Here is a 25,651-nt window from a genome sequence, read left to right on the forward strand (position 1 = left end):
ATTTTTAGCTTTCCTCTTTCAAATATGTGTAATCTTTTCCTTCCTCAATAAAACAAGTCGATTCTTTTCAGCATAGTTATTTTTTTACCAGTTTTAGAGAAGATAGGAACATTGCAAACATTTTACTTTAGGTTGGCTGGAAAAACCAATCTATAGGTTGGCTGGAAAAACCAACACACCTCCTAAACCCAGGATAAGGATCCAGGCTGCAGGACGTTTGGTTAGAATAACCAAACATTTTATTCTAAGTCGGCCGAAAAAACTAACTTAGAGGTTGACTGGATTAAACCAACACCCTTCCTAAGCCCAGGATAAGGATCCAGGCTGCAGGATGTTTGGTCGGAATAACCAAACATTCTATTCTAAGTTGGCTAGAAAAACTAACTTAGATGTTGGCGGGATCAAACCAACACCCCTCCTAAGCCAAGGATAAGGATCCAGGCTGCAGGACGTTTGGTCGGAATAACCAAACATTCTATTCTAAGTTGGCTGGAAAAACTAACTTAGACGTTGGCGGGATCAAACCAACACCCCTCCTAAGCCCAGGATAAGGATCCAGGCTGCAGGACGTTTGGTCGGAATAACCAAACACTTCATTCTAAGTTAGCTGGAAAAACTAACTTAGAGGTTGGCTGGATTAAACCAACTCTTGTTACTTTTCAGCCAAAGTAAGGGTATGGCTGAAGAGTGGTTGGCTGGATTAAACCAACTCTTGTTACTCTTCAGCCGAAGTAAGGGTATGGCTGAAGAGTGGTTGGCTGGATTAAACCAACTCCTGTTACTCTTCAGCCGAAGTAAGGGTATGGCTGAAGAGTGGTTGGCTGAATTAAACCAACTCTTGTTACTCTTCAGCCAAAGTAAGGGTATGGCTGAAGAGTGGTTGGCTGGATTAAACCACTTTTGTTACTCTTCAGCCGAAGTAAGGGTATGGTTGAAGAGTGGTTGCCTAGATTAAACCAACTCTTGTTACTCTTCAGCCGAAGTAAGGGTATGGTTGAAGAGTGGTTGGCTGAATTAAACCAACTCTTGTTACTTTTCAGCTAAAGTAAGGGTATGGCAGAAGAGTGGTTGGCTGGATTAAACCAACTCTTGTTACTCTTCAGCCGAAGTAAGGGTATGGCTGAAAAGTGGTTGGCTGGATTAAACCAACTCTTGTTACTCTTCAGCCAAAGTATGGGTATGGCTGAAGAGTGGTTGGCTGGATTAAACCAAATCTTGTTACTCTTCAGCCGAAATAAGGGTAAAGCTGAAGAATGGTTGGCTGGATTAAACCAAACTCTTAGTACTCTTTAGCCGAAATAAATACATCGGCTAAAGAGTGGTTGGCTGGAATGCTCAGTCAGACTACACAGCTGAGACCAGATTAAAGTATCTCGGCCACAATACTATTAAGAAGGCAAGCTCAAACAAAAATTCAAACCGAGATAACAATTGGAAGTGAAAAGATCATAGAAAAGTCATTACAAACATACAGATAAACCGAAATAAGAGTTCACAACAAAAAGGAATTTTTCATTCATCGAAAAGTAATTACAGAGGGGGGGCCATAGCTCGGTTACAAGTGCAAAAAAAAAAAAAAGAAAGTACAAAATCAAGTGAAAAGGTCTTCAAGGTCGGCATCAATATCAGCTTGAACACCGGTTGCAGATGGAAGATCAGTTTCAGTAGAAACAGGCAGAACGATGTCAGTCGACGGCTCAACAGTCCGGTCTTCAACCATTGGCTCCAACCGAACTGATTAATCGTTGCCTTGCTCATTTACTACCGGAGTGACAGTTGGTTCGTTTTCTTGATCATCATCTGAACCCTGCAAAAACTGCTGTTGGATAGAAGCAGCATATTCCGCTAGTGAGGCCGGAATGAAGTACTGCGGAGCATTGTAGACCTCGGTTTCGGGCCCACAGCCGAGCTGTTCCACAACACTTCTCCAACCACACTTGAAGAATAAGTCTTTCGCTCCCTCACATTGCGGAATATAGAGGCCTTCCGCCTCTTTGAAACCTTCAGCATTGGCATCACTGACCTTCTTCTTCAGCTCGGCGATTTCGGCATTCTTTTTCCCTTCCAGCTTGACTAGCTCACGAAGGTACTTGTCTTTCATCACAATCAACGCCTTCTGCTTATCAACTTCAGCCGAGGTAACTAGTCCAGATAGACGAGCTACCTCAGCCTCTAGCTCGGCCGTTTTTTGGTGGGATTCCTTCAGCTCGGTCGCTTTTGCTTCAACTTCTGCCAGGGCCTGCCTCGTCGTTTTCCTGAGCTCCAGTACCTTTTGGTGGGCAATTTGGCTCTTCTGAAGAGATTGTAACAAATGGAAAGGAATCAATAAGCAAACCGAACTGAAAGTTGGGAAATTTTTTTGAAGAGACAGGGGGCATTATACCAGGATCATGGACTTGGTGGCCGATCGAATGGCCTTTAGCTCGGTCAAATTCTGGTGGTGCTCCATGTCTGCTGGAAGGCACACACTTTTGGCAAGATTGAAGGCCATCAAGTGATCCTTCTCAGCGACCACCGAATCGGTATCTTGAATAAAGCGGTTCTGAAATTTCAGCTTCGGTGCCCACCTGGAAGAGCCAGCCCGGTCAGAAGACTCCGACTGTGGAATTGGTGAAGGGATGGATTTGTCCTTATCCACAAGATGTTGTTCGGTCGGGGTAGATCGGGCGCGCTTAGATGGGCGTGATGAAGAAGGCTGTTGAGAGCGAAGGGCCACAACGGCAGGCTGCGTTTGACTTGGTGGCGGTACTTCGGGTCTGTTGGTCTCGGTCAAAAGAGCCCTGACTCTGTTTCTTTTTGCCATTTCTTCTTCAGCGGTTAATGGGATTAGTCTGATTTCTGGCAAGGTTGGGTCCGGTTCTGGGGCCTCCTCTAGTAAAAAGTCGGTCACTCTCGCTTTTCGGCGGCCGCTGTATCTATAGGTTGGCTCAAACTTTAGTAGCTTGGCCCAACTACGTTCTGGATACCGTAGTGCGGCGCGCAAGGTCGCTAGATTTGGGTAGCTGTATAGAGAATGGAGGTGGGCAGAATCTGCGAAAGAAGACAACTGTTAGTTCGGCTGAAAGATTAAAAAATCGAAATATAGTAAAGCACGCAAGAAAGCCGAAGTAAATATACCGGGTTCTCCTTTTTTCCAGTTTATACGTCGGCCAGGAATTTGGGCTTGATGATCCTCAAAGTTCCCAGACACCCAGAAAAAATCGTCGTCATTCAAGTCTTTATCTGGTGTGTTTTTTATTATTTTCTCACGACGACGGCGTATTCTAAGGTAGTATACCCAGCCGTCTTCCTTGGAACCAATGGAGTATTGGTGAAAGATTTCGGCCAGACCGAGGTTGAGACCGACTTGGCGGTTTAGTTCGGCTATTCCCATTATTATATGGTATGAATTGGTGGATAGTTGGGTTGGGCATAGTCTGGTTTGCCTAAGAAACTCAGAAATTAAGGGTTGGACTGGAAATCGCAGTCCAATTTCAATTATGGACAAAAGGGTGAAGGGGACAAAGCCTTCATTGCCCCAAGGTATGACATCTTTTTCGGCTAAAATCAGGTGGACGTCATCGGGTATATTGTAGTCTTTTTTGAATTCGGCTAGGCCACCCGGAGTATTTACTAAATACCTATACTTCCCCATTTATTGTATAATTTATGAATAAATTAGTTCGGTCCAAAAATTGTGCTTAGTAGCTCGGTCGAGTGCGCAGACGAGTGCCTAGGCAACCTAAGTCTGCAAAGTAGAAAACAAAGGGGTTAAGCACAGATCATTGGACCGTGCTACAAGATAAAAGTAAAAAATAGGAGCCCTACTTCGGCTATACGGATGCTACAGGTTCTACCTCGATTTCTGTAAGGTGATTGGTAGCTCGGTTTGAGCAGGGCTTTTATTAGTTCGGGCTTGACAAGAGTCTAGATATCTAGGTTGTGGAAACGGTTCTGTTTGACCGGTTGATCATCTAGGGGCAGCTTTCTGAGTTCCATCTAAAAAACTAAGAACCCAAAGGCCTAGATCGGTTGGAGTTCAGGTATTTCAGTATGCTAAGTGCAAACCTAGTTCGGTGGTTTACCTCGACTAAGGTCTATCAGGAAGTGGTTTGACTTATTCAAAGCTACTGGTGTAAACATGAAGTGTTAGTTCGGTTGTAAGCTTACTAGACTCTTACCTAGCTTAAACAGTATCCTAGTTCGGTTGCATCATGATTTTGGATCAAAAACCAGTTTTCTACAGGATATATCATATACTCATATGTTCTACTGTTAAGTTTTTTTTCATAAAAGTACAGAGCAAAGCAAAATGGAAAAACGTGTTTGCAAAAAACACAGAAAACAAAACGCAGAAAGCAAAATACGAAAACAAAGTAAAGGTGCAATGCTTACCAGATGAAGAGGTAAGAACTGAAGATGGGGGCAGCAGCAATGGAGAACACGAGCTCAAAGAAGCAGTAGAGGCACAGAGAGGGAAAAATTGCAAAGTGTCAAAATGAAGAAACAATGGAGGCTCAGATAAGGAAAAGTTACAAAATATGGCAAAATGAAGAGGCTCATTTTTAGGTAAAGGGAAAAGGGCGGGACTGTTCAAATTTCACGAACTACGAAGACAGCGTGACAGCGTCTTCAGTCAATCAGTGCGTGCCACGTGTCCTGGGAAGGAGGAACGATTCAGTTGCTGTGATTGAACAGACGTTTTGGCCGGACGAGTAGAGCCAGGTGTAAAATTAGCTCGGCTGAAAGGCTTAAGAGTTTTAGCTTGGCTGGAAAGGCTAAAAGGTTTTTTAGCTCGGCTGGAAAGGCTTAAAAACTTCAGCTTGGCTGATAGACAGGTAATCCCTATCATGCTGTGTAGATGGAATTAAGGGGCAAATGAGAGGGTAATTTTTGTGAAAATTGGGCCGAGCTAGGAGATGGTCATTATGGCCCATAGTACGAAGAGCTGGGTAAAAAGGCCGTAAAATTACTCCGGCTCAAGAGAGGTAAAAAATTACTTCGGCCCGAGAGAAATATAAAGTTACTCCGGTCCGGAAGCGACTTGGAGTTAGGCCGGTCTCAGAGTTAGCCCGGTCATGGCGTAATGTCGTTAGAACGGTCAGAACCTTGCTACACGGTAGCTCGGTCTAAACACACCATGGTTTGTACATGAAAGCACCGAGATAAGGAGGAGTAAAAGGAGGAACCGAACTAAGGATAGTTCGGCCCACTCTGCGGCTCAGCATAGCCAGTATTACTTCGGTCATGTTGGAGTTCGGCCATAGTAAAAACCATCTCACTTGGTTTAAGCAGTGAGGGGGGTGTTGAAGGATAAGTATTATCCTTCAGGAGGTTAAATCCTAGGAGGACTCTGCATGGAGGAGTAGAAGTCCTACTAGGATTATGCCACACGAAACCTATAAAAGCTCATAAACATCACCTTTGAAGAGGTAACACACAACTTTGCTTTCTGAATACACAGAGTTTTTGTCTATTTGTCAAGCTTACTGACTTAGGCATCAGAGAGGTTTCCGGCACACACCCGCCGGCTAGCTCACGTTTATGTTTTCAGGTGATAAAGCGACGACGTACAGAGAAGTGCAGACTTGATCAACAGGATTATACGAGAAGGTTTATTTCTTTCCCGTACATTTCCTATAATAAATTGAGTCCAATAATATCATAACGCAATTTTAATGATCAATTTAACATATTAGCTAAGTAAAGAAGTAATAAAATGAAAAAATCGAAAACCTACATTAAAACTTCTCTCCATTGAGTAATTTCGTCTGGTTAAATTTTTAGACAAATTTCAGTTATTTATTTATTTACAGAAAACATCAACATCCCCATTAATAATTGCTATAAAGATTTTACTCTTTTTTTTATATATATAAATAAAATAAAGGTAAATTACACTTTACCCCTAAAAGTTTTACCCATTTTTTGTTTTGGCTGTTTGAGTTTGATTTTTTCTACTTTGACTCTTTATATTTGCAATCCTTCCCACTTTACTTTTAGACCAACTTCCATTCAATAAACTAAGAGAATCTGCCACATCACTGACACATCAGCACCATGTGTGATGTAAAAAATTCACTAAAGATGTAAAAAATTAAAAATAGAAAACAAAATATTGGAATTTATTTTAGACTTTAGTATTTTTTTTTCAAATTTATTCATAAAATTATTACATTAAAGATACATCTAGATTAGATGCACCTAAAAAAAATAAAAACAAATTTAACTCAAAAAAGAAAAAAGTTCACTAAAGACGAAATAACGATAGTTAACGTTTCATTTCAGAATTGACAATATAAGTGTTTGAGTCAGCATATTTTTATTTTTGTTTTGTCTTTAAATTTTTTTTTTATGTTTTTAGTTAGATTTGTTTTTATTTCTTTTTTATGTGCATCTAATCTAGATGCATCTATAAGTTAATAATGTTTATGAATAAATTTGGGGAAAAAAGTTAACTAAAAACTAAATTTTTTTTTTTAATTTTTTTGCTTTCTATTTCTCATTTTTGCATCTTTAATAAAATTTTTACATTACACATGGAGCTGATGTGTTAGTGATGTGGCAAATTCGATTAGTTTTTTGGATAGAAGTTAGTTTAGGAGTAAAGTGAGAAGAATTACAAACATGAAAGGTCAAAGTGAGAATAATTGTAAATATGAAGGGTCAAAGTGAGAAAAATCAAATTTAAAGGGCCAAAGTGGAAAGAATTGTAAACATGAAGGGCTAAAGTGAAAAAAATCAAACTTAAAGGGTCAAAATGAAAAATGAGTGAAACTTTAGGGAGGCAAAGTGTAATTTATCTATAAAAAAAAAAGAAAATAAAAAGTTAGACCGACCGAACTTTAAGTGGCCTTGAAATGGAAGCCGGTTCGGTCCAGGACGGTTCAATGGTGAACCGGATTACTTATTGCCCTCGTCTATACGTCGTTTTTTTCTAGGGTTTGTTTGTAAAGACAGTTCCATTGCTTACTCCTTTGAAGCTAAAGTTGTGATTGCAAATTCACTTCAATTGTTCGCCAGAGGTCTCTCTCTCTCTCTCTCTCTCTCTCTCTCTCTCAAATTTTCGGGTATTGTATATAGTTCTATGGGATTTTGTATAGATTTTAAACATCCCTACTTTGATTTGATTCAATTCAATCATTTTATGGGTATTTTTCATCCATTTTTTAGTCATATTTCTGTTTTTTTTTTAGGGTTTAGGTTTTGTTTATTTTGTTATTTTTGTTTGTTCAATGACATAAACTGATAGTTATTGCTAGTTTTGTATTGCTAGTTTCTTCATTTTTTTCTTCTTATTTACTCATTCTTTTTGTTCATTCGTTATTTCTGTTCTTTTTGGCGGGCTATTTTTTTTTGCTAGTTTTGTTTGTTCAGTGAATTATTTATCTTAAAAAAAAAAAAGATTGAACAAGGCAAATTTATGTACTCTTCATAAATTAGGTATTGTTTTGCTATAATTGTATGTACTGTGGTTGGAATTTTTTTTTTCACATTTGGGTTGATTAGATTAATGAAAAACTTTTGAGAAATAATAATTTTAGAGTTTTAGTAAAAATTTGTTGCTATGTATGAATTAGCAGAAATTTATTAATTTTTTGTGATACGCATACATATATATATGTTGAATTAGATTGAGACATAAACCCTATTTCATGCTATTGGTTCCTGTTATTCTCAGTGATGTACTTGGATTATATTTGTTGTCATTTGACATTTTGAGAGCACTGGACTGATACCCATTTTGTTACTTGTAAAGGGTTGAACTGTATTTCATTCAGAAATTAGTGCTAGTCCATGGCTGAAGAGGCGCATACACAAGAAGTAGGTAAAGGCCCAAAGAAGAGGAGAATAGGGCACAAGAAGGGCAGTAAGGGAAAGAAGAAATTAAAAGTGTTTAAGGGAAATGGGGAGAAGGTTAAAGTAGACAAGAAGATGCAGAAACTATTTCGCAAAAGGGTGAGGGATTACAATTCTGATGACGATGACGAGGAGGAGCCTTCCCCTGTTACTAGAGATAGAAATTATCAACCACGGTACAAAAATGAGTTGTTTGATGGAAAATCTTCGGATGAGGAAGGAGAGGAACATCAGAATGATGGCATGGAAAATGAAGCGTCTGAAGATGAAGATGGTGAAATTCAGCCTGGAATTACAAAGTTCATGGAAGGCTGCAAAGCATTCAGGATGGCATTCAAGAAAATTGTGAAGAAGAATGTTTCTGATGATCTGCTGGTAAATAAGATTCTTGGTTTATGATCTTGGTTTTAATTTATGAACTTGTATGAAGTTCAATGTCTTTGCAGGGTCCAGTATTATCAGCACACAAGAAGCTATTGGCAGAGAAGCTTGCTGAAGAAGATGCGGAACGGAAAGTCAAGGGGGAGGCAAAGAAGGAGAAACATTTGGTAATTTCATTTAAACTTCAGCGCAATGTTCTTCTGTCATGATTCAAGTTTCACATGTCTGTGTAATAATGGGCACTCATTCTGTTTTCCCTTCCAATTCAATTAGATTTACATTACATTATTTTGTAATTCTGAAAAGGTAGGGGAGAAGGGGCATGTGAAGCCTGCCAATTTCTTGGACTCGCATGAAAAGTTTCTTATAGGAGTTGCTACAAAAGGAGGTAATGAGTTTTGTTTTTGCTAATGAGATCTATGTTATTAGTACAAATGTTTTTTGAATCATATTTTTTCCAATGGCAAACTAATGAAGTTCATGTTTTCCATGTGTATTGCTGAAGTTTCAGTGGTCAAGCTATTTAACGCTGTAAGTTGCTTGTGTTCCTTTTAAAATCAAAATTTTCTGATTTTTGTCTCATTATTATTTTTTTTTTTGGCTGCCACATTCAACTTTGCTGGATGTTGAACTTATGTTGTTAGGCATTTCGTATAGGTTAACAAAGCTCAAACTGCTCAGAAAGGATTGAATCCTTCAAGGTTTAAAGACGCTAAAGGTATGCTAGTAGAAGCTGGAATTACAAAATTTCCATGGTTAAGTTTTAGTTATGACGATTCATGAATGTCCAACTTAGTATGCCTCAAATATATTTTCTTTTTGTTAAAAGAATTCATGTGTGAGTTAGCAGATTGGTAGATCCATGAGATTCCGATGCAGTGATTCCTAATGAGATGTATTATGAGTCTAGATTACTGCAAGTATCACTGTTGTCATGCAAGATTGGATATTTACTATACTAGGAGAGTTGCTTTCCTCAAGAAAGTAGTTTTGTGCCATCCCAATATCGCATGTGCGGCATTGCCTCCTTGCTACACGCCTCCGGTCAATAGACCCCCATTGGCAACCCAATCAGGCATCTTTTAAATCCTTATAATGGAGGAGTTTAGCAAAGATTGGGGCCCCCCAACTATGAAGAGATTTCGTCTCCTATAGTCCAGTCCTAGGTATCTTTTATTTTTATTGGTGAATATGAGGCAATGGGACATTTTTTTTTTTGTTTTTGAACAACAACAAAACAATTTTATTGAAACAAAGAAAATAACAAAGGGAGGACAAGAAGTCCTCGTACAAAGTCAGAAGATACAAAGATAGAGACCAAAGAAACGAGAGCTACAACACATCACAACCAGCACTACGCATGACAAACATCAGCCCAATCCCTAGAAATCAAAAACAAGGATATATACTTGAAAGGAGGAGACACACAAGCCCAAATTGATGCAATGTGTCTCACCCTGCCCCAAAAAGCTTTCTCTGTTGCTTCCTTTTCGTTAAAGATCCTGTCATTTCTTTCCAACCAAATGATCCAAAAGATCACACAAACAATTCAAGACCACAATGTTTTGGCCTTCATATTTTTCCCAAACTCTCCAAAGAAAACTAGCATCATGTGCATGCACTCTTGCAAAGCAACCCACTGAACATCACACAGACCAAAGAGTCGCTGCCAAAGTGCAAAGGCCATGGGACAATGTAGAAATAGGTGATCCACCGATTCCGCATCCTTCTTACACATCATACACCATTGAGGACCAAGAGAGTGATTGGGCCTTCTTCTTTGGAGCGCATCAATGGTTATGACATTCCCATGAGCTAAGGACCACATAAAGAACTTCACTTTATAAGGAACTGATTTCCAAATTTTTTTGTGGTGAGGAAATAAAAGAATGGAAGGCACATCAATAATTCAGTCAAACATAGATTTACATGAGAAGACTCCCGACAAAGTGATGGTCCATACCCTCCTATCCCCCCTTTGAGGAGCCAAAGAAACCTCCTCAAGTAGAGACAACAAAGAAACCAACTCAAGTGACTCCCTATTACTGAGATTTCTTATAAAATTGAAGTTCCCAGAAATTGGTGCCAAATTAGAACATGCCACCGATGCAATTGACACATTTTAAACTCGAACCAATCGAGATAAAGGAGCGGAAAAACTCTATCAAAAGAGGACTCTCCCACTCGCACATACTTTCTCCATTACCCACTTTCAAAGACAAGAATGGAGACACGATAGGTAATAAGCGAGAAATAGATTTCCATGGTGATTGATAATTGCCTCTATTAACCACAACAGAATCTCTACCATTGACCTGAACACCATACGTGCTTTTAATAATAGAATGCCACAATGAATCGCTTTCGAGAGGAAATCTCCATAACCATTTGCTTAAAAGAGCAATGTTCCTTGCAATAACATTCCCAATGGCAAGAACCCCCTTATTTCTAGGTAAAGTGACAACCTCCCATCTTAACTAAATGGAACCTAAACCTCATCACACCTTTCCCACAAGAAATCCCTCATTAACTTCTCAATCTTTCTAGCAATTCTAATCGGGATCTTAAACAATGACAAGAAATGGAACCTAAATCTCATCACACTCATCTAACTAAATGGAACCTGAAACTCATCACACCCTTCCCACAAGAAATCCCTCATTAACTTCTCAATCTTTCTAGCAATTCTAACCGAGATCTTAAATAACGACAAGAAGTATACAAGGATACAACTCAACACGAACTGCACCAAAGTATATCTTCCCCCTCTAGATAACAACACTCTCTTCCATCCCTCCAACTTTTTCCCAATCTTAACAAGGATAGGATCCCAAAAAGTCTCTGACCTAGGATCTCCTCCCAATGATAATCCCAAATATTTTAAAGGAAAATTTTCAATGGGACATCCCAAGATGGTCGCCAAATTCTACACATAACTAGACTCCCAAGTTGATTCTTACTACACTATTTTTAGTGAGATTGACTTTAAGTCCCGAGACTATTTCAAAAACCCTTAAGAGTGCGAGAAGATTGTTGACTTTTCTCTTATCTTTTGAACAAAAAACATGGTATCGCCCGCAAATTGTAGATGAGTGACACATATCTTATCCTTACCCACCACAAAACCCTCAATCCCACCTTTTTCTTTCGCCTTGTCCATCAATCATCCTAACACATCCACTACCAAAATAAAAAGGAAAGGGGATAGTAGGTCCCCTGCCTCAATTCCCTAGATGCCTGAAAGGACTTTCTAACTTTACCATTTACAATAACAGACATGTTGCACGAAGACACACACCCCTAAATCCATTTTCTGCACCTTACTCCAAAGCCCTTATTTTCCATGACAAAATCCATAAAACCCCCAATCCGCATGGTCATATGCTTTTGCAAAATCCACCTTAAATAAAATTCCTTCATTGTGCAATCTCCTATATTTCTCCATTACTTCATTGGCTGCTAAAGCCACGTCCAAAATCTGCCTCTCTTGCACAAACACTCCTTGTGATGAAGAAACTGTCCCTCCTAAAACATCTCGAAGTCTCCTTGAAAGCACCTTTTCCAGAATTTTGTAGAGAGATGTAACCAAGCTAACAGGTCTATAGCCCCCAATCTTCACTGATCTCTCTTTCTCAGGGATCAAACTTATGAAAGATGCATTAGTGCAAAGATTAACTAAGAATTATCCGAACACTCCCACAAGATCATCTTTCACTATATCCCAACAGTCTTGTAAGACTGCCATAGAGAAACCGTTCGGCCTTGGGGCTTTATCTCTCTCACATTCAAAAATTGCCTGATACACCTCAAGCTCTTCAAAAGGCCTCTCAAGCCATCTAGCTCTAGGTGATTCCATACGTTTCCATTCGATACCCTCAATCCCTGGTTGATCCACTCTCCCATTAGAATAGAGATTCGAATAAAACTTAAAAATCTCATCAACAATTTGATCCTCTTTATTTATCATTGTCCCCTGGCCAATCTCCAAAGACTTGATGAAGCTTTTCCTCCTTTTTCCTGACGCAACTCTATGAAAAAATCTTGAATTAATGTCACCCTCCTTTGCCCATTTCAACTTTGCCCTTTGTTTCCAAAAAATTTGCTCCTTAAAAGCTAACTCTTCCAACCTCGCTCTCATCATACATCTTTCCTCCCTTAACTCCTCGGCCAAGCCCTCTATGGACTCCTTCAAATCTAAGTCAATTTTCCTTACCAGCTCCACTTTAGACTCGGACAAATCACCAAAAACCTCCCGTTTTCACACTCGCAATTTTCCTTTATCCCCCTCAACTTTCTTATAAATCTAAATCCCTTCCACCCATGCACTTTGCAACTAACCCACCACTCCCTAAAGTGTTCCTCAAATGCCCGATGCTCCAACCACACATTCTCAAACCTAAAAGGTGTCGGTCCCCACTTAAAAGGACAACTTTCAAAAGTCACTGGACAATGATTTGAAGCGACCCTTGGCTAAGCCTCTCGTCTTAAATTAGGAAATAACTCTTCCCATTGCAATGAGTGAAGGAATCTATCCAATCTACTACACACTAAATTATCCTGAAGGTTAGACCAGGTAAACCCCGCATTGCTTAGTGGAAGATCAATCAACTCACAATTCCTAATAAAAAATTCAAAGTCCTACTATTACCATTAAGCTTCTCTGATATCCTTCTAATCGCATTAAAATCCCCACCTACATACCAATTTGGAGAACAAAGTCCAAATAACCCGGCTAGCTCCTCCCACCAACCCTGTTGGGCACTAGGCCTATTTGGTCCATAGACTCCTAATAACCACCATTCACTATTATCATAATTTCTAAACTTGATGGATAATGTAAATTCCCCAAGAATTGTCTCGTACTCCGTCTCTACCCTTTTATCCCATATGATCAAAATTCCCCCCGATCTCCCACAAGAAGGTAAAATAGCCCACTTACGAAAATGTGACCCCCAAATACTCTTAATTGAAGACCTATCACACAAGTCACTCTTCGTCTCCTGAAGCATCACAATATCCGACTGATAAACTTTCAAGAATTCTTTAATCACTGCCCTCTTTCTATAGGACCCTAGTCCTCTAACATTCCAGCTTAGAATCTTCATTAAAAACCATCATTGCCCCTTACGCCTTTCTTTTTTCCCTCGTAATTAATACCGCTTTCAAGATTCCTCAACTCCCTTGCCCATCTCTTTTGCCCAATAGTCCTACGACTATTGCCCCCCTAATCGCAGGTACATTCTTCTTACTTCTGGATTTCTTTCCATGGTTCCTCGCCAAAGATAACCCTAAGGTATCTAGTAAATTCGCAAAATAAGACACATCCCCCTCTTCTAGGGGGAAGGATACATACTTACTCATGTTTCTAAACCACCTTTCTGTCTCATCTACTTGTTCCCTGCAAACTCTGTTCTCATCAAGCCTATGGTTGCTAGAAATCTCCCTCGAACAACCACTCGTCTGACATTCCTCATTAATCTCAATATGAGTTACACAGTCATTGGTTATACATTTGTTTGAGGGTAAATGCGACACAGAATCAACCCCAATGGTACCATTCTATTGGACTATAAAGAACCAGGAACATCCTGCACCCCTTCCATAGAGATTTGACTTAGAATGAAGACTCTGGTTATGTTTTGAAAGTGAAGAAATCATGTTGTCCTGCTCAAAAGAGTCACATACCTTTTCAGTTGAACTGAAGTTGAGGGCCTTCTCACAATCTGATACCTCAGTGTACTCCTTGCAAGAGGAAGTCGAAAACTCTTCATCTTGGGAAAGCCAGTTGAGCTTAGGATCAAAGTCCTCCTTCTCGAACCTTGTTGCTTTCATCTTCAGCTGGATCGATTGATTCATTAGAGCTATTAGTCGACCCATACTCATCGAGAGCCTGCAACACCTCATGGGGAATAAATTCCCCCTCCTCCACATCACACACTAGCCTTTTGATTCCATTGGCCTTATCATCGTGAAGCTCAACCTCCCTCTCCATGTCGCATCCTCCTTTCGAGAATTCACACAGCAGTGCATTACTTTTTGATCTATTGACAATATCCGCCAAGCCCAGTTGGGTCTCAGACTCGTTAAGGTGTGAATTTGGGTCGTCTAAGACCCTCTTCCCATTACACTGTGCATTGTCTTCCTCAAAAGCTCTTGTTGACTCGCTTTCTCTTCCACCGAACTCCTTGACCGACTGAGCAAAATCCCTAGCTGGTGATTCCTCATGACCCGACCCATGAGGCGTACCCACAACTGCCCTAGAATACAGCCTAACTTTGTTGTTGTTAATGTGTGAACCATTAGTAGTGTTTGGCCCAATATCCCTCTGAGTGACAGTAAAACCCTGGGTCTGAGAAGATTGGCCCATAGGTCTTATGACTGGACCACGATTTGGCCCAATCTCTCTAAACGATGACACATTTCTGGTGTTGACCCACCATCCACATGTAACCCATTTGCTAAACCTTGGGCCAAATCATTATTAAGCCCATCACCCAGCCCAATCCCCTGTATCTCCTTCCTTCCCTCCTTACCCGATGCCCAAAGAGCAGAATCATTCAGCTGATTGTCTGGCGCCTTTTTTATTCCAGCGCAACCACTCTTTGAACGATCTGTCTTGCCCTGTCGTCTTTGCCACGTGTCATGCCTGTCCCTTCTGACTTCCCATCTTCCCCACTTCCGCCACTTGAGCTGCCTGAGAAATCTTGCTGGAAAATCCATTGCTGATGATCCTCCTTTTTCCTAACAGGTCTTGATAAAGGTTTAAGTCGGACTTTAACAGAGAACCCAGCCATCTCTAACTCCAAGATCGCTGGCAGAAATCCACACTCGTAACCCCTTAACTTCAATCTTGCTTCAAAAAGATTTTCGAAGGATTTGGTTCTTCGATCAGCTTCCAATAATCCTCCGCGCTTCTTTCCAATCAAGTTGAAAAGTAGGTCGCAAACAGCAATGGAAATTTTTACCATTGAAAAGTTGGATTTGTAGGAGGTATTGCAAGAGAAAAAACATAAAAAAGGTTTTAGACATTTGAACTGTGAGTCCAGAAATAACATTGTAATGTGCTGATAATTTTGTTCGCAGTTATATAACCTTGTGCTGAGTGAGACTGGTGAGCTCTTATCCTGGGTGCCAAAATTGGTTCAACTGCAGTCAATAGCTCCTCTGGCCACTATTCTTCTCTACAGCTAAGAAACACAATCACAAGAAAAGATTTGCACCTTCCATATTTTTGAAGATATTAAGTAGTAGCATTGCTGTGCTTCTTGGCACATCCTCAAGATAATAAAACAAACATGACAATCATGCTCCCAATTAGTATTATCTTCCCCATAATTATCCCTTATTCCCCATTGTTCAAATGAATTACACTTGACTTTCTACTGTTGCTTAAAGATTTTTGCTGCAATTCTTACCTGCATATTTTAAACTTGCCAGCAATAAGGAAGCGGAGGAAAGATGCCTTCTTTTCGGAGTTGGGCAAGACATCATCACAAGCACCTGGAACTCTTACCATGGTTGGCTCTCTCTCTCTCTCACCTGTTCTGCTGGACCCCTTTCTGTGACTTTATTGATTGATTATGCACAAAATGTTGCAATTGGCCATTTTGTGAGCTGGGATCGTGGGGTTCATTTGGTTCCACATATTTGAATAACTTGAATGTTTTGTCACATGCAGGCTTCTACATCGACAGGCACAGTGGATGGTGAAGCTCCTTCGTGGGCTCCATTGCAGGATGGTTACATGCTAACAAATCCCAAGTTAAAGAACTGGGATAAGATGCACGTAAGAATTTGACATTTTGCATTCACACAAATTAACTTCTAACAATGCTCTCTCTCTCTCTCTCTCTCTCTCATACACACACAGTGACACAGGTCAGCAATGGTCTCTTTTAACACTAATAGAATTTATATCTGCAACATGCAAAATCAGGAAACGACTGTAGCTGACGATGACATTGGAAGGATGTCATCGGATAGTTCATCAGAGGATGTTGACTAATTTCATGAAACTTCAGAAGGAGCTGTGATGAGCTTTGTTGTTGATGTCCAAGGAAGGTTCCTCTCCGTCATGGAGATAGTTTGTGATGTGTATTTAGTCAAATACCAGATGGATGGACGTTTCAAGTGAATTTTGATCGATCGTTTTTGCTTCACATTATTCTGTGGTTTAAATCTCTCTCTATATGGTTCGGTGACTGGCTGCACCAGAAGCGCATTCCATTCAGGATTAGTGGTTTGCACCAAGTGGTTTAATTTAATGTGTTCCAACTCAAATTTAGTGCAGAGGAAATTATTGATAATCCGGTTTGGTAGGCACTTCTTTTGATTTGTAACAATGATTTTAATTGCTTTACATATCACTTGCATGACTTTTTATGTGAAAAAATATGATGGAAAACACAATGAAGTATATTCATTTAGTAATATTATTTTTGTGAAGAAAATGGAAAGGAAAATTCTACTTGAAGTTGATTGAGCACATTGTAAACATTCTTGCATATCCACACCCGAGCACAAAATGGTTGCTTTACCTTGCAAAATGCATAAAAAATTAAAAATTATTATTCAAATAAAAAATAAAAAAAGCTCTACAGTGATTCCCAGCAAGGAAGATCAACACAGCAGAAACACTTCACTTTGATATAAAATGCCTAGAACCCCCATAGAAGATGAAAGGTTTTCCAATTCAAACAATCTATCATCATGCTAGAGGTTGTAGCCTCACATAAGAGGTCCATTAAGTGGTCAACACAAACAGCCAAACATGTCATGAAATATTTGAAAAGATAAATAAATAAACAAAATTGTGTCCTGCTCACAAAAGATCAAGTACAATCTTGTGAACAAATAATTTTGTTAGATAGATCGACCTGCAATTCACACCTGATAACTGTACTGGTGGAGGTGGGATTAATACAAAAACATTTCACAATCTTTATCAATGAGAACCTCTTCACGATAAGTCAGACAAGCAAAATTTCATCAGTGCTAAACAAACTGCTACACGTTTATTACAAACTACGATTATTACATACTGCGATTCTCCACCAACTAGAGTGTAATGATTTATGCTTTACATGCCAGCTGAAAAACAGAGAGAAATTACAATTGCTAGTAATTTCTGACCAACTGCATTTTGGCACCTATCGTGCCCTTTCCTAGCTAATCTAAGCATTGATCCTGAACTATACAGAGTCACATAGAAATAGCAGAGGAATATTACACGAAGAAGCTTTCAGTCTGACCTGGCAACTGAATTTGGTTACCGATCATACCAAGGTCACAGTTTAGGGACGCAACTAATACAAGAACAAAATTTTTAAGAGAAATAGTTCACATAGCGTACAATCAGCACGGTTCCAACTGAGAAAAGCAAGCAGACTTCCTCTCAGACAAGAGGGATAAATCACGCTTAAGAGAGTAAACAGCAATTCACACTTCATTGATTCATCCATTCTTTCTGCTGTTAGAGAATCAGATTTCTCGTCTTGAATTTCATTGGTGAATCAATGAGAAAGAGCATTCAACATTCACCTTTACACAATTTGTCAAATTATTTCCAACTTAACATCGATCACTCTTTTCCTCATAAGAATGGTATGAAATTGTGCTCTCAGCAGCTCCTTGTTTGACTCAATGGGTCATAATCATAAGCATCACCAGCCTTGACAAAGCGACCCTTCACACGCCTCCTTACGTCAGCCCTGGCCTTGCGAGAGGCATATCTAACCTTCTTGTCAAATCTATGATAACATAAGTCAATTATGAGAAACCAAAAAAATTGAAGTAGAAATTTCTTCCCTTGGGAATCAGAACATTTAAGTTAAAAACCGAGGCACAAAGTTATTGAGCTAACAACACCCATGACCGCCAATAATTGGAAATTTAAAAAGGAAAAATTACCAATTAAGATACTTTTCCTTCCAAATTACCATCAAGTTCTATTAACTTTCAATTTGGACAACTAAGTCCAATTTTTTGTAATTTCCCCCAAAAGTTCAAAACTCCATAATAGAGGTGCGGCTGATACAATTTCCTAATTTCAAAGGGTCTATATATTAGAAATGTCAGAGGGTGCTTGTATATTTTTATTCAATATCAAGAGTGTCTATGATGTTTAACCCAACCCCCCCCCCCCCCCCAAAAAAAAAAAAAATAAAAATAAAATAAATAAATAAATAAAAATCTAGTAGAACTAGTAACAGCTACGTTACACAGACTCTTTGGAATTTCGGAGGTACCCGTGTCCACACGACACGACACGACACGACACGGCATGGGTGCGGGTGCGGGATATGGCTCCTTAGAAACGGATCCGGCAAAAGAAACGAAAGAGGAGAGAGCAAGGAGAGAACCTGGTCACTGACTTCAATTTGACTTGATTGCAGAGTTGATCAATCGATCTGCGAAGTTGATTGATCAACTGCGAAACTTGATCTGCGAAGTTGATCTACTGTGTTCCTTTGGCTTCCCCTTTGATCTCGATCTCTCTCTCTTCTTCTTCTGTTTTCTTCTCGTCTCTTCCTCACTCTCTCTCTCTCTCTCTCTTTTTTTTGATCAGTCTTTGTCTCTTCTTTTTAATATAATTTGAATTATATATAATATAAACTATATTAATATAATATTATTCATATTATATAATATTACTTACCCAAAAAAATATTATATAATATAATATATCATAAATAACATTACTTTTATGCCTAAAATTAAAATAATTTATTTTATCATATATAATATAATTTATTTGATGTCTAAAATAATTTTTATTTATTATTTATTTGTTTTTTCTTTAATAAAATTTGGTATTCCTTAACTTTTTTAAACTCATCTTCATTTAATAAATATATTTAAAAATAACTATTTAACGTATCCCTGTACCCGTATCCTAATTTGGATCCATATCTACGTATTCTTAATTTTTAATTTTAAAGTGTCTGATCCCCAGATACATACTTGCACCCGATACCCGGACATGAATCCGTGTAACGTAGAGTAGCAGCACCCATCTATCATCCTTCAAAGAGCAATTAAAATTTGTACACATGCTGAAGGGTAAAATTAGACGGAAAAAATTGCTATTATAGAGTTCTGAACCAATTTGGGAGAAGTTTTAGAAAATAAGACTTAGTTGTCCAAATGATGAAAATATGGAGGGAAAAGTGAACACTTATTGGTAATCATCCCAATTTAAAACTATCAATAGAGAAAAGATGCAAGGGCATCTCACAGGAATACCGAACAAGGGCAGGTTAACATAATGGACGGTCACCATTATTTAACCAAAATGATTTATTTAAAAAGAAAAAGAAAGACATAAAACTGCTATACTCTTACTTGCGTGCCTTCTTCTTTTCCTTGTACCGCAAAACAGCACTACTTCTGCTACTTGAAGGACAAGAACTTTCAGGATACGGAGAGCACCATGAAGGCTCTCCCATGAGAAGCATTGAAGACGCACCACAGTCTTGATAATCTCCAGCACCACTCTCTCCAGTAATACCAGAAAATGAGAGGTTGGATTGTTGCCTTGTATAGCAAAGGTTTTGCTCAGTTTTAGAGCTCATCACAGAATCAGCAGATGCCGCAGTGCTGCAATCTGGATGCATTGCACTAACCAATCCAATTGATGACCCCTGGGGAAAATAAGCAACGTCCGAAAGTAAGTGCATTTTATTTAAACCCGCAAGAACAAATCAGGATCTATAGAAGATGAGAGAGGGTATATATTATGGGACATCACATGACACAAAACAAACTCACAAATGAAAAAGGAATCAAGATGCGGGGCCAACAATATTACATATTATAGCATGCTTCAATTCGCATCCCATGTCCTGAAATCTTGTACTTAACCAAAAAATTTGCATTTTAGCTCAAAAAAATCTTTCTTTTAAACCTCTTTTGGATACTGGTTTATGAAATAAAGTAACACCACTTTAGCTTTCCAAGCTCACTTGCATTTTCATGACTCCAAACTTTGGAGTGCAAGGAGAAGTGATTGGAGTGCCAAAGGCACAAATTGAAATTTCAAGAATTTTTTTGAGGTGTAAGTAAGCTAGTGGAGGTTTCTAAGGAAGGTTTATAAAAGCAAATATCAAGTTGACATCACACATCAGTCTTTCAGGAAGTGTTGAGGGCATAGATAATTAACCCCTCTCTCTAGCAACTTGAATTGGTGGTCAACAATTCAACACAATATTAGAGCAGAAAATGGATCCTAAACTTGAACATCACTGTTTATCTAACAATTATAATACTTGCACATGCTTGACCCATTTATGGGGAGTCTAGAAATAAATAATCAAGTTATCCCTCTCTCTGACAGGTTAAGCTTTTAGATAAGTTAGTGGTCAACAACTTTTTTTAAATGAGTTTGTGGTCAACAATTTAATTGGAAGGTATATTCATACAATGCAGGCACCTAAGTTGCATTTACCATCAAACACTGAAAGTGAGGGATAATTTAACATTGCCAATGAACATTACTACCCTTACAAAGGTCCATACTGAAAGCAAGGGACAAGTCAGATATGGTTGGTATTAATATCAAGTTCTATTAACCTCTCTATATAATAAAAAGAAGAATTCATACAACCATACACTGATATACAGGATAGGAAAGATATTCCCAGCAAGGAACACAAAGTTAAACACAAAGCACAAATTTATTGTCAAAAAGATTAATCTTCTCAATATTTCCGTGTGAAATTAGCACATACCAAAAGGAAAAAGGACAACCAAAAAAAAAAAACATATCCACCAACAGCACTCCATTTAACTATAATTTGGTAGACGGGAAAGATAGCAAATTTTATTGGCAAAGTCCCATTTCTCATAGCACAATAAGAAGAAGATGTAGAACTATGCATTGACGCACTACTAAACCAGAAAGAGATAAAGCACCAAAACAAAAAACTGATGAGAAGATCACAGCTGATAAGAATAATAAGAATATCATTAAGCAAAATGGGGAAGGCAAGAGAACCTCAGCAGCATAGCCCTGAGAGTTCAAGTCAGCACTAGACATTTCCTTCACTCCAAACAAGCTGTCAATTCCATCGTTACCGAATGGATTAGCTACACCAAATAGTTCTTCATAGTTCTCAATATTCAAGTCAACTTCATCCATATTAAAATCCTCATAGAATCCATCGTCTTCACATAGACCAGGTGCTTTTGTTCCAGGACAGCACATCTGCATGTTAATTAGAAGAATTCAGATTAGTTAGAGCAGGGTTCAATATCAGGATAAAGAGGACAAAATTTTATATAGGGGTGTATTCCTCTCATCTATGCCATGAAAGTCTGGGGCTCGTGCATGTTTCATAGACTATTACTCACCTCAATACAAGATGAGTTACATTTGTATAATGCCCAACTGCTGGTGTTTTATGACCCTTTGCTACCAAGTTACAGCCGCCAGAAAATTACAGTCAAAGCTATCTACCTAATCTTCGAATCAAAAGGAGTCAAACGAGTGGATGCTAAAGGCGAGTCACGTGACAGATGTAAGAAAACGTATATATAACTTCGTAAAATATTGCAGTTCCATTTACGCAATGATGCCTCCGGCAAGGTGCATATGTGCAGCGATCAACACCTGTGTACAAGAACGTTTGCTAGCCAAAAGTATACATGCCGATGTGCATTTATCAGTCAAATAAGCTTAAACCAAAAAGAAAGTGAAAAAAAAAAATTTGGGGCAAGGGAATCTTAGATGTATCCTTCGAAGGACAAAGTACTCTTGAAAGCATGTTGCAGGAAATGGAAGAAAAGAACCAATCACGACTTCAACTATGGAACTCAAAGCATCAAATAGGAGGGAATGCTTATTGTTCAAATCTTTAGCGATATTAAGTTGAAAGTATTCAGCTAAGGATTGTAATATAAAAAGCCTGTAACAATTCAAAACACACACACGTCCCACAAGACAGCAATACATTTCACAATTCTGATGGAAGGTTCTCCATACAATATAAGCAAATATGTCTGAGATATTCTATAGAAAATTTTATCTTTCTTGATGACAAGGATTCATCAATTACCTTGGATGAAGTTGAACTTGCCAATCCCAACGGTTGCTCTAAATTTTGTGGCTTGATGTTCAGTTGAGGCATTGAAGATGACCCCATCCAAACACTCGACTTATCAATATTCTTTACATCATTCCCTTCAACTAAGACAGACCCATCTTGCCCATCATCACTTTGCAAAGAGCCGCCAACATTTGTCAGGCTGTTGTCAGTAATGCTCATCGAACTCAGACCATTTTCACACGTAGAATCACCCACAGAAGGAATATCTAAAACAAATGACCAGATTGAAGAGAGCTCCGAAGCCGAAGGGCAACCGGAATAACAATTAACTGCTTGCCTCTTATGTGTTGAACCTGAGGTAGAGCCAGAATGCCCCAACCAATCACAATTCTGACAAAGAGAAATACTCTCTTCAACACATCTAACGAATGCAGGTTGTGAATTGCATCTTTCACACACAAGGGTCCTGGAATGACGTCGCGAAAGGGCATTTGCAGAATGGACATTGCGGTCACAGGACAAACATAAGGAGGCCGCATCTGATCGGCAATACACCATCGATCTTTGCTCCCCACAGAAATCACATATGTAACCCATGTTTCGACAAACCCTTCTTCTAGTAGATTAAAATTTATTCCAATGAGAGAGAACACTTTGTGATTTTTCAAATTTTCAAACCTCTTGCCAAAATTATATATCACCAAACAGCTTCTTAGATGAACATGATTCCACAAACAATATTGAACACAGATACTGGACAGAGTTCCATTTCCTTGCCATTATGAGGTAAACTAATCTGCATTAAACAGGCCAACATGTAAGTTAATGAGAAAATTGGGTTTTTTCCACCTCTGAATTGCATGGATATGGTGTAATAGAATTTTCTTCAAGTAAAAACGAGGAAAATGGTAAATAGAAAAATGGATTCACCCTGGGAAAACAGATCTTGACTGAATAAAACTCCCTTTACAATGTGTGTATGAAAATGATGGATATTCCAAAATGCATAAGAGTTAACAAGAAATAAATTCTGAGGAAAGATTACCAAAAAAAAATGAACCCCAACTTATTGAGCATCTAGAATTCAAAAATATGAGAAAATCAACAGATGCATGAAAAGAAAAAACTAGAATTCCACAACACGAACAAAACCAAACTACACTTTGCGTCCCAATCAAATAAGGTCGGCTACATGAATTTTTTTCAACATTCTGCATGCTCAGTTAAATCAAATAAATTGATATATTTTTTACTATCACATCCATGTATGTTTAGATCTTCCCATCCCCATTACATTTTCATTTATGGTGATCAATTTGCTCTTTCTTACAGCGTTGCATGTTATACAGGACTAAACCCACAATTCAACATCTTCTCTTAACTTATCTTCAATTAGTCCTAATTCGATCTTTCCTAATCTTATCACACATATATATAAGCATTTCCATCACGAAAAATAAAGAGTCACAAATTTATTTATGAACATAAAATTACAGAGAACTGTAGCTCAAACTCACCAGTCTGAAGCTGTGATTTCACATGTTTTGGGAAAAAAAAAAATCTGAATTCCGAATCCAAAGGGTTCAGAATCCAAATCCTCAATTGTTATTGTAACTCTTAAATATTTCTAAAAACCCCAGAAAGAAGAAAATAAAAATAGCACAACACAGAAGAAGATAAGAAAAGCATACATGTACACACACAAATATTTAACTGAAAAATTCTGAAAAAAAATACCCATTTTTCACGCAGCACAAACAGATCATCCAACAGAACACAATCAAATCACATAAAAACGAAATTTTAAAAAAAAAAAAAATGAACGAAAAGTACCTATTTTTAGGCGAAAATAGTGGACAAAAAGCCCAACAGTAGAGAGCTCTTTCTACAGACTTTCACACCCAGAAATCCCTAACAGCAACAACAACAACAACAACAACAACAACAACAAAAATTTAAAATCTAGATCGACCTCTCCAGAATATCTCTCTCTCTCTCTCTCCCTGTGTCTCTCTAAGTTCTGGGTCTTTTTTTTTTTTTTTTGTAATTATGTTGAATAATTTTATTTTATTTTTCTTGTGAGAAGAAATAAAAATAATAATAAAGTGATGAAAAGTGCAGGATAGAGAGAGAAAAGTGTAGAGAGAGAGAGGGTGGTGGGACCCTGTCGCTTTCGCGAAAGAAAAAGATGGGGGCTCTCCACTTTTTTCTTGCTATCACCACCTCGGTCCCTCCTCAAAAAGGTACTCTCACTTTTTAGCCTTTTTTCTTAAACGTACGGACTTAATTGATAAAAATAGATAGGGTTGAATTTAATGTTTTAATGTTTTCTTTTAAGAAAAATCTTCTATTTTTTTCTTTTGTCAGAATCCAAATAACCTAAAAGTAAGGTCAAGTTTGAGATATTGAGAAAAAATTAAAAAGTTAAAAAATTAATATTATTTATCAAAAGTTAATAATTATAACTGCATAATTTTTAATTTTTAATTTTTCTTACAAACCAATTTTTACAATTTTTTAATACACATTTTTTCTTAAAAAGTTAAAAAATTAACCCAAACATCTATATTTTTCTCCTCAATTTTTTAGTCTAAAAAGACAAAAAGTATGCTTAGGACATTCCAAACAACCCCTAAAATTTCGTTCTCATATTTTACAAAGGGGGATTTCTTTTTTCTATGAAGCTTCAAAATTTATTTATAAAATATAATGTGTAATTTTGATTTATTTTAAGTGTAGATTTTATTCAATAATTATTATATTTAAATTACACCTCTCTTTTTCAGGGTCTTTAACTATTTGTTTTGAAGAAAACTTATTTATCATTATTTTTTATTACCGATTATATGAATATTTATAATTAATTCTCTTGTTAGAAAATAATTATGGAGAATTAATGCAAACAAATGATATATTGCCTTATAGATGGTAGTTTAAAATGATGGTGAAATAAACACCTAATATATAACAACCCTATTTGTTTTGTAAGATTTTATGTAATGATCATATTTATGACACATTAATTCACGACATTTGTTTTTAAAATAAACAATAAATATAATTTTTAAAATAAATCGTCTAATTTTTCAAAGTTAAATATAATAAAATTATGTAATTAAAATTATCAAATTTGATTTTTTTTTCATTAATAATCCATAGACAAAACTCAACAAAATAAATATTACACTCATATCCAATCTTTGCAAATTGATATGATAAAATCATATGATTAAAATTATTAGATTAATATGATTTTGTCATTAGTAATGAATATACAAACTCAGAAAAATAAATAATTTAAAATATCATGTGAAACTATGGTATACCAGACAAACCACAACCATAGTTATTGAGCGCTTCTCAAGTACAATCACATGATAATCTAG

The 25,651-nt window shown here is 37.7% G+C and overlaps 2 protein-coding genes across 5 annotated transcripts; one reads left to right on the forward strand and one right to left on the reverse strand.

The window, feature by feature from the left end:
• Nucleotides 1–6,830: 6,830 nt before the first annotated feature.
• LOC114319064 (Rrp15p protein) lies at nt 6,831–16,693 on the forward strand. Of its 4 annotated transcripts, none has more exons than XM_028266046.2 (9): nt 6,831–7,004; nt 7,739–8,214; nt 8,286–8,387; nt 8,527–8,608; nt 8,732–8,751; nt 8,878–8,938; nt 15,658–15,737; nt 15,899–16,006; nt 16,157–16,693. In XM_028266046.2, the coding sequence occupies exons 2-9, from the start codon at nt 7,777–7,779 to the stop codon at nt 16,223–16,225; spliced, it is 960 nt and encodes a 319-aa protein (XP_028121847.1). In that variant the 5' UTR covers nt 6,831–7,004; nt 7,739–7,776; the 3' UTR covers nt 16,226–16,693. The 4 variants fall into 4 exon arrangements, with proteins under 4 accessions (XP_028121847.1, XP_028121846.1, XP_082740892.1 ...); XM_028266045.2 differs by having other exon boundaries at nt 6,866–7,004; nt 8,726–8,751; XM_082884766.1 differs by having other exon boundaries at nt 6,919–7,004; nt 7,761–8,214; nt 8,726–8,751.
• A 510-nt stretch (nt 16,694–17,203) lies between these two features.
• On the reverse strand, nt 17,204–24,508 carry LOC114319063 (zinc finger protein CONSTANS-LIKE 9). Its single transcript, XM_028266044.2, has 5 exons — nt 24,099–24,508; nt 22,275–23,061; nt 21,215–21,424; nt 19,564–19,862; nt 17,204–17,969 (listed from the first exon to the last, which is right to left on the reverse strand). The coding sequence occupies exons 2-5, from the start codon at nt 22,860–22,862 to the stop codon at nt 17,840–17,842; spliced, it is 1,227 nt and encodes a 408-aa protein (XP_028121845.2). The 5' UTR covers nt 22,863–23,061; nt 24,099–24,508; the 3' UTR covers nt 17,204–17,839.
• Between the last annotated feature and the right edge of the window lie 1,143 nt (nt 24,509–25,651).

Source organism: Camellia sinensis, chromosome 8, assembly GCF_055761805.1.
Source record: "Camellia sinensis isolate YWXY chromosome 8, ASM5576180v1, whole genome shotgun sequence".
Lineage (NCBI taxonomy): Eukaryota > Viridiplantae > Streptophyta > Magnoliopsida > Ericales > Theaceae > Camellia > Camellia sinensis.

What these genes read in the sequence shown, in the direction of transcription:
- LOC114319064 (XM_028266045.2), top strand. Translation starts at nt 7,777, where the DNA reads ATGGCTGAAGAGGCGCATACACAAGAAGTAGGTAAAGGCCCAAAGAAG. An exon ending in AGGAGTTGCTACAAAAGGAG is followed by an intron (nt 8,609 to 8,725) that starts GTAATGAGTTTT and finishes GTATTGCTGAAG; the next exon opens with TTTCAGTGGTCAAGCTATTT. An exon ending in TGGTCAAGCTATTTAACGCT is followed by an intron (nt 8,752 to 8,877) that starts GTAAGTTGCTTG and finishes CATTTCGTATAG; the next exon opens with GTTAACAAAGCTCAAACTGC.
- LOC114319063 (XM_028266044.2), bottom strand. Translation starts at nt 22,862, where the DNA reads ATGGGTTACATATGTGATTTCTGTGGGGAGCAAAGATCGATGGTGTAT. An exon ending in CAAGTTCAACTTCATCCAAG is followed by an intron (nt 21,425 to 22,274) that starts GTAATTGATGAA and finishes ATTAACATGCAG; the next exon opens with ATGTGCTGTCCTGGAACAAA. An exon ending in GAAAAGAAGAAGGCACGCAA is followed by an intron (nt 17,970 to 19,563) that starts GTAAGAGTATAG and finishes ATGTTATCATAG; the next exon opens with ATTTGACAAGAAGGTTAGAT.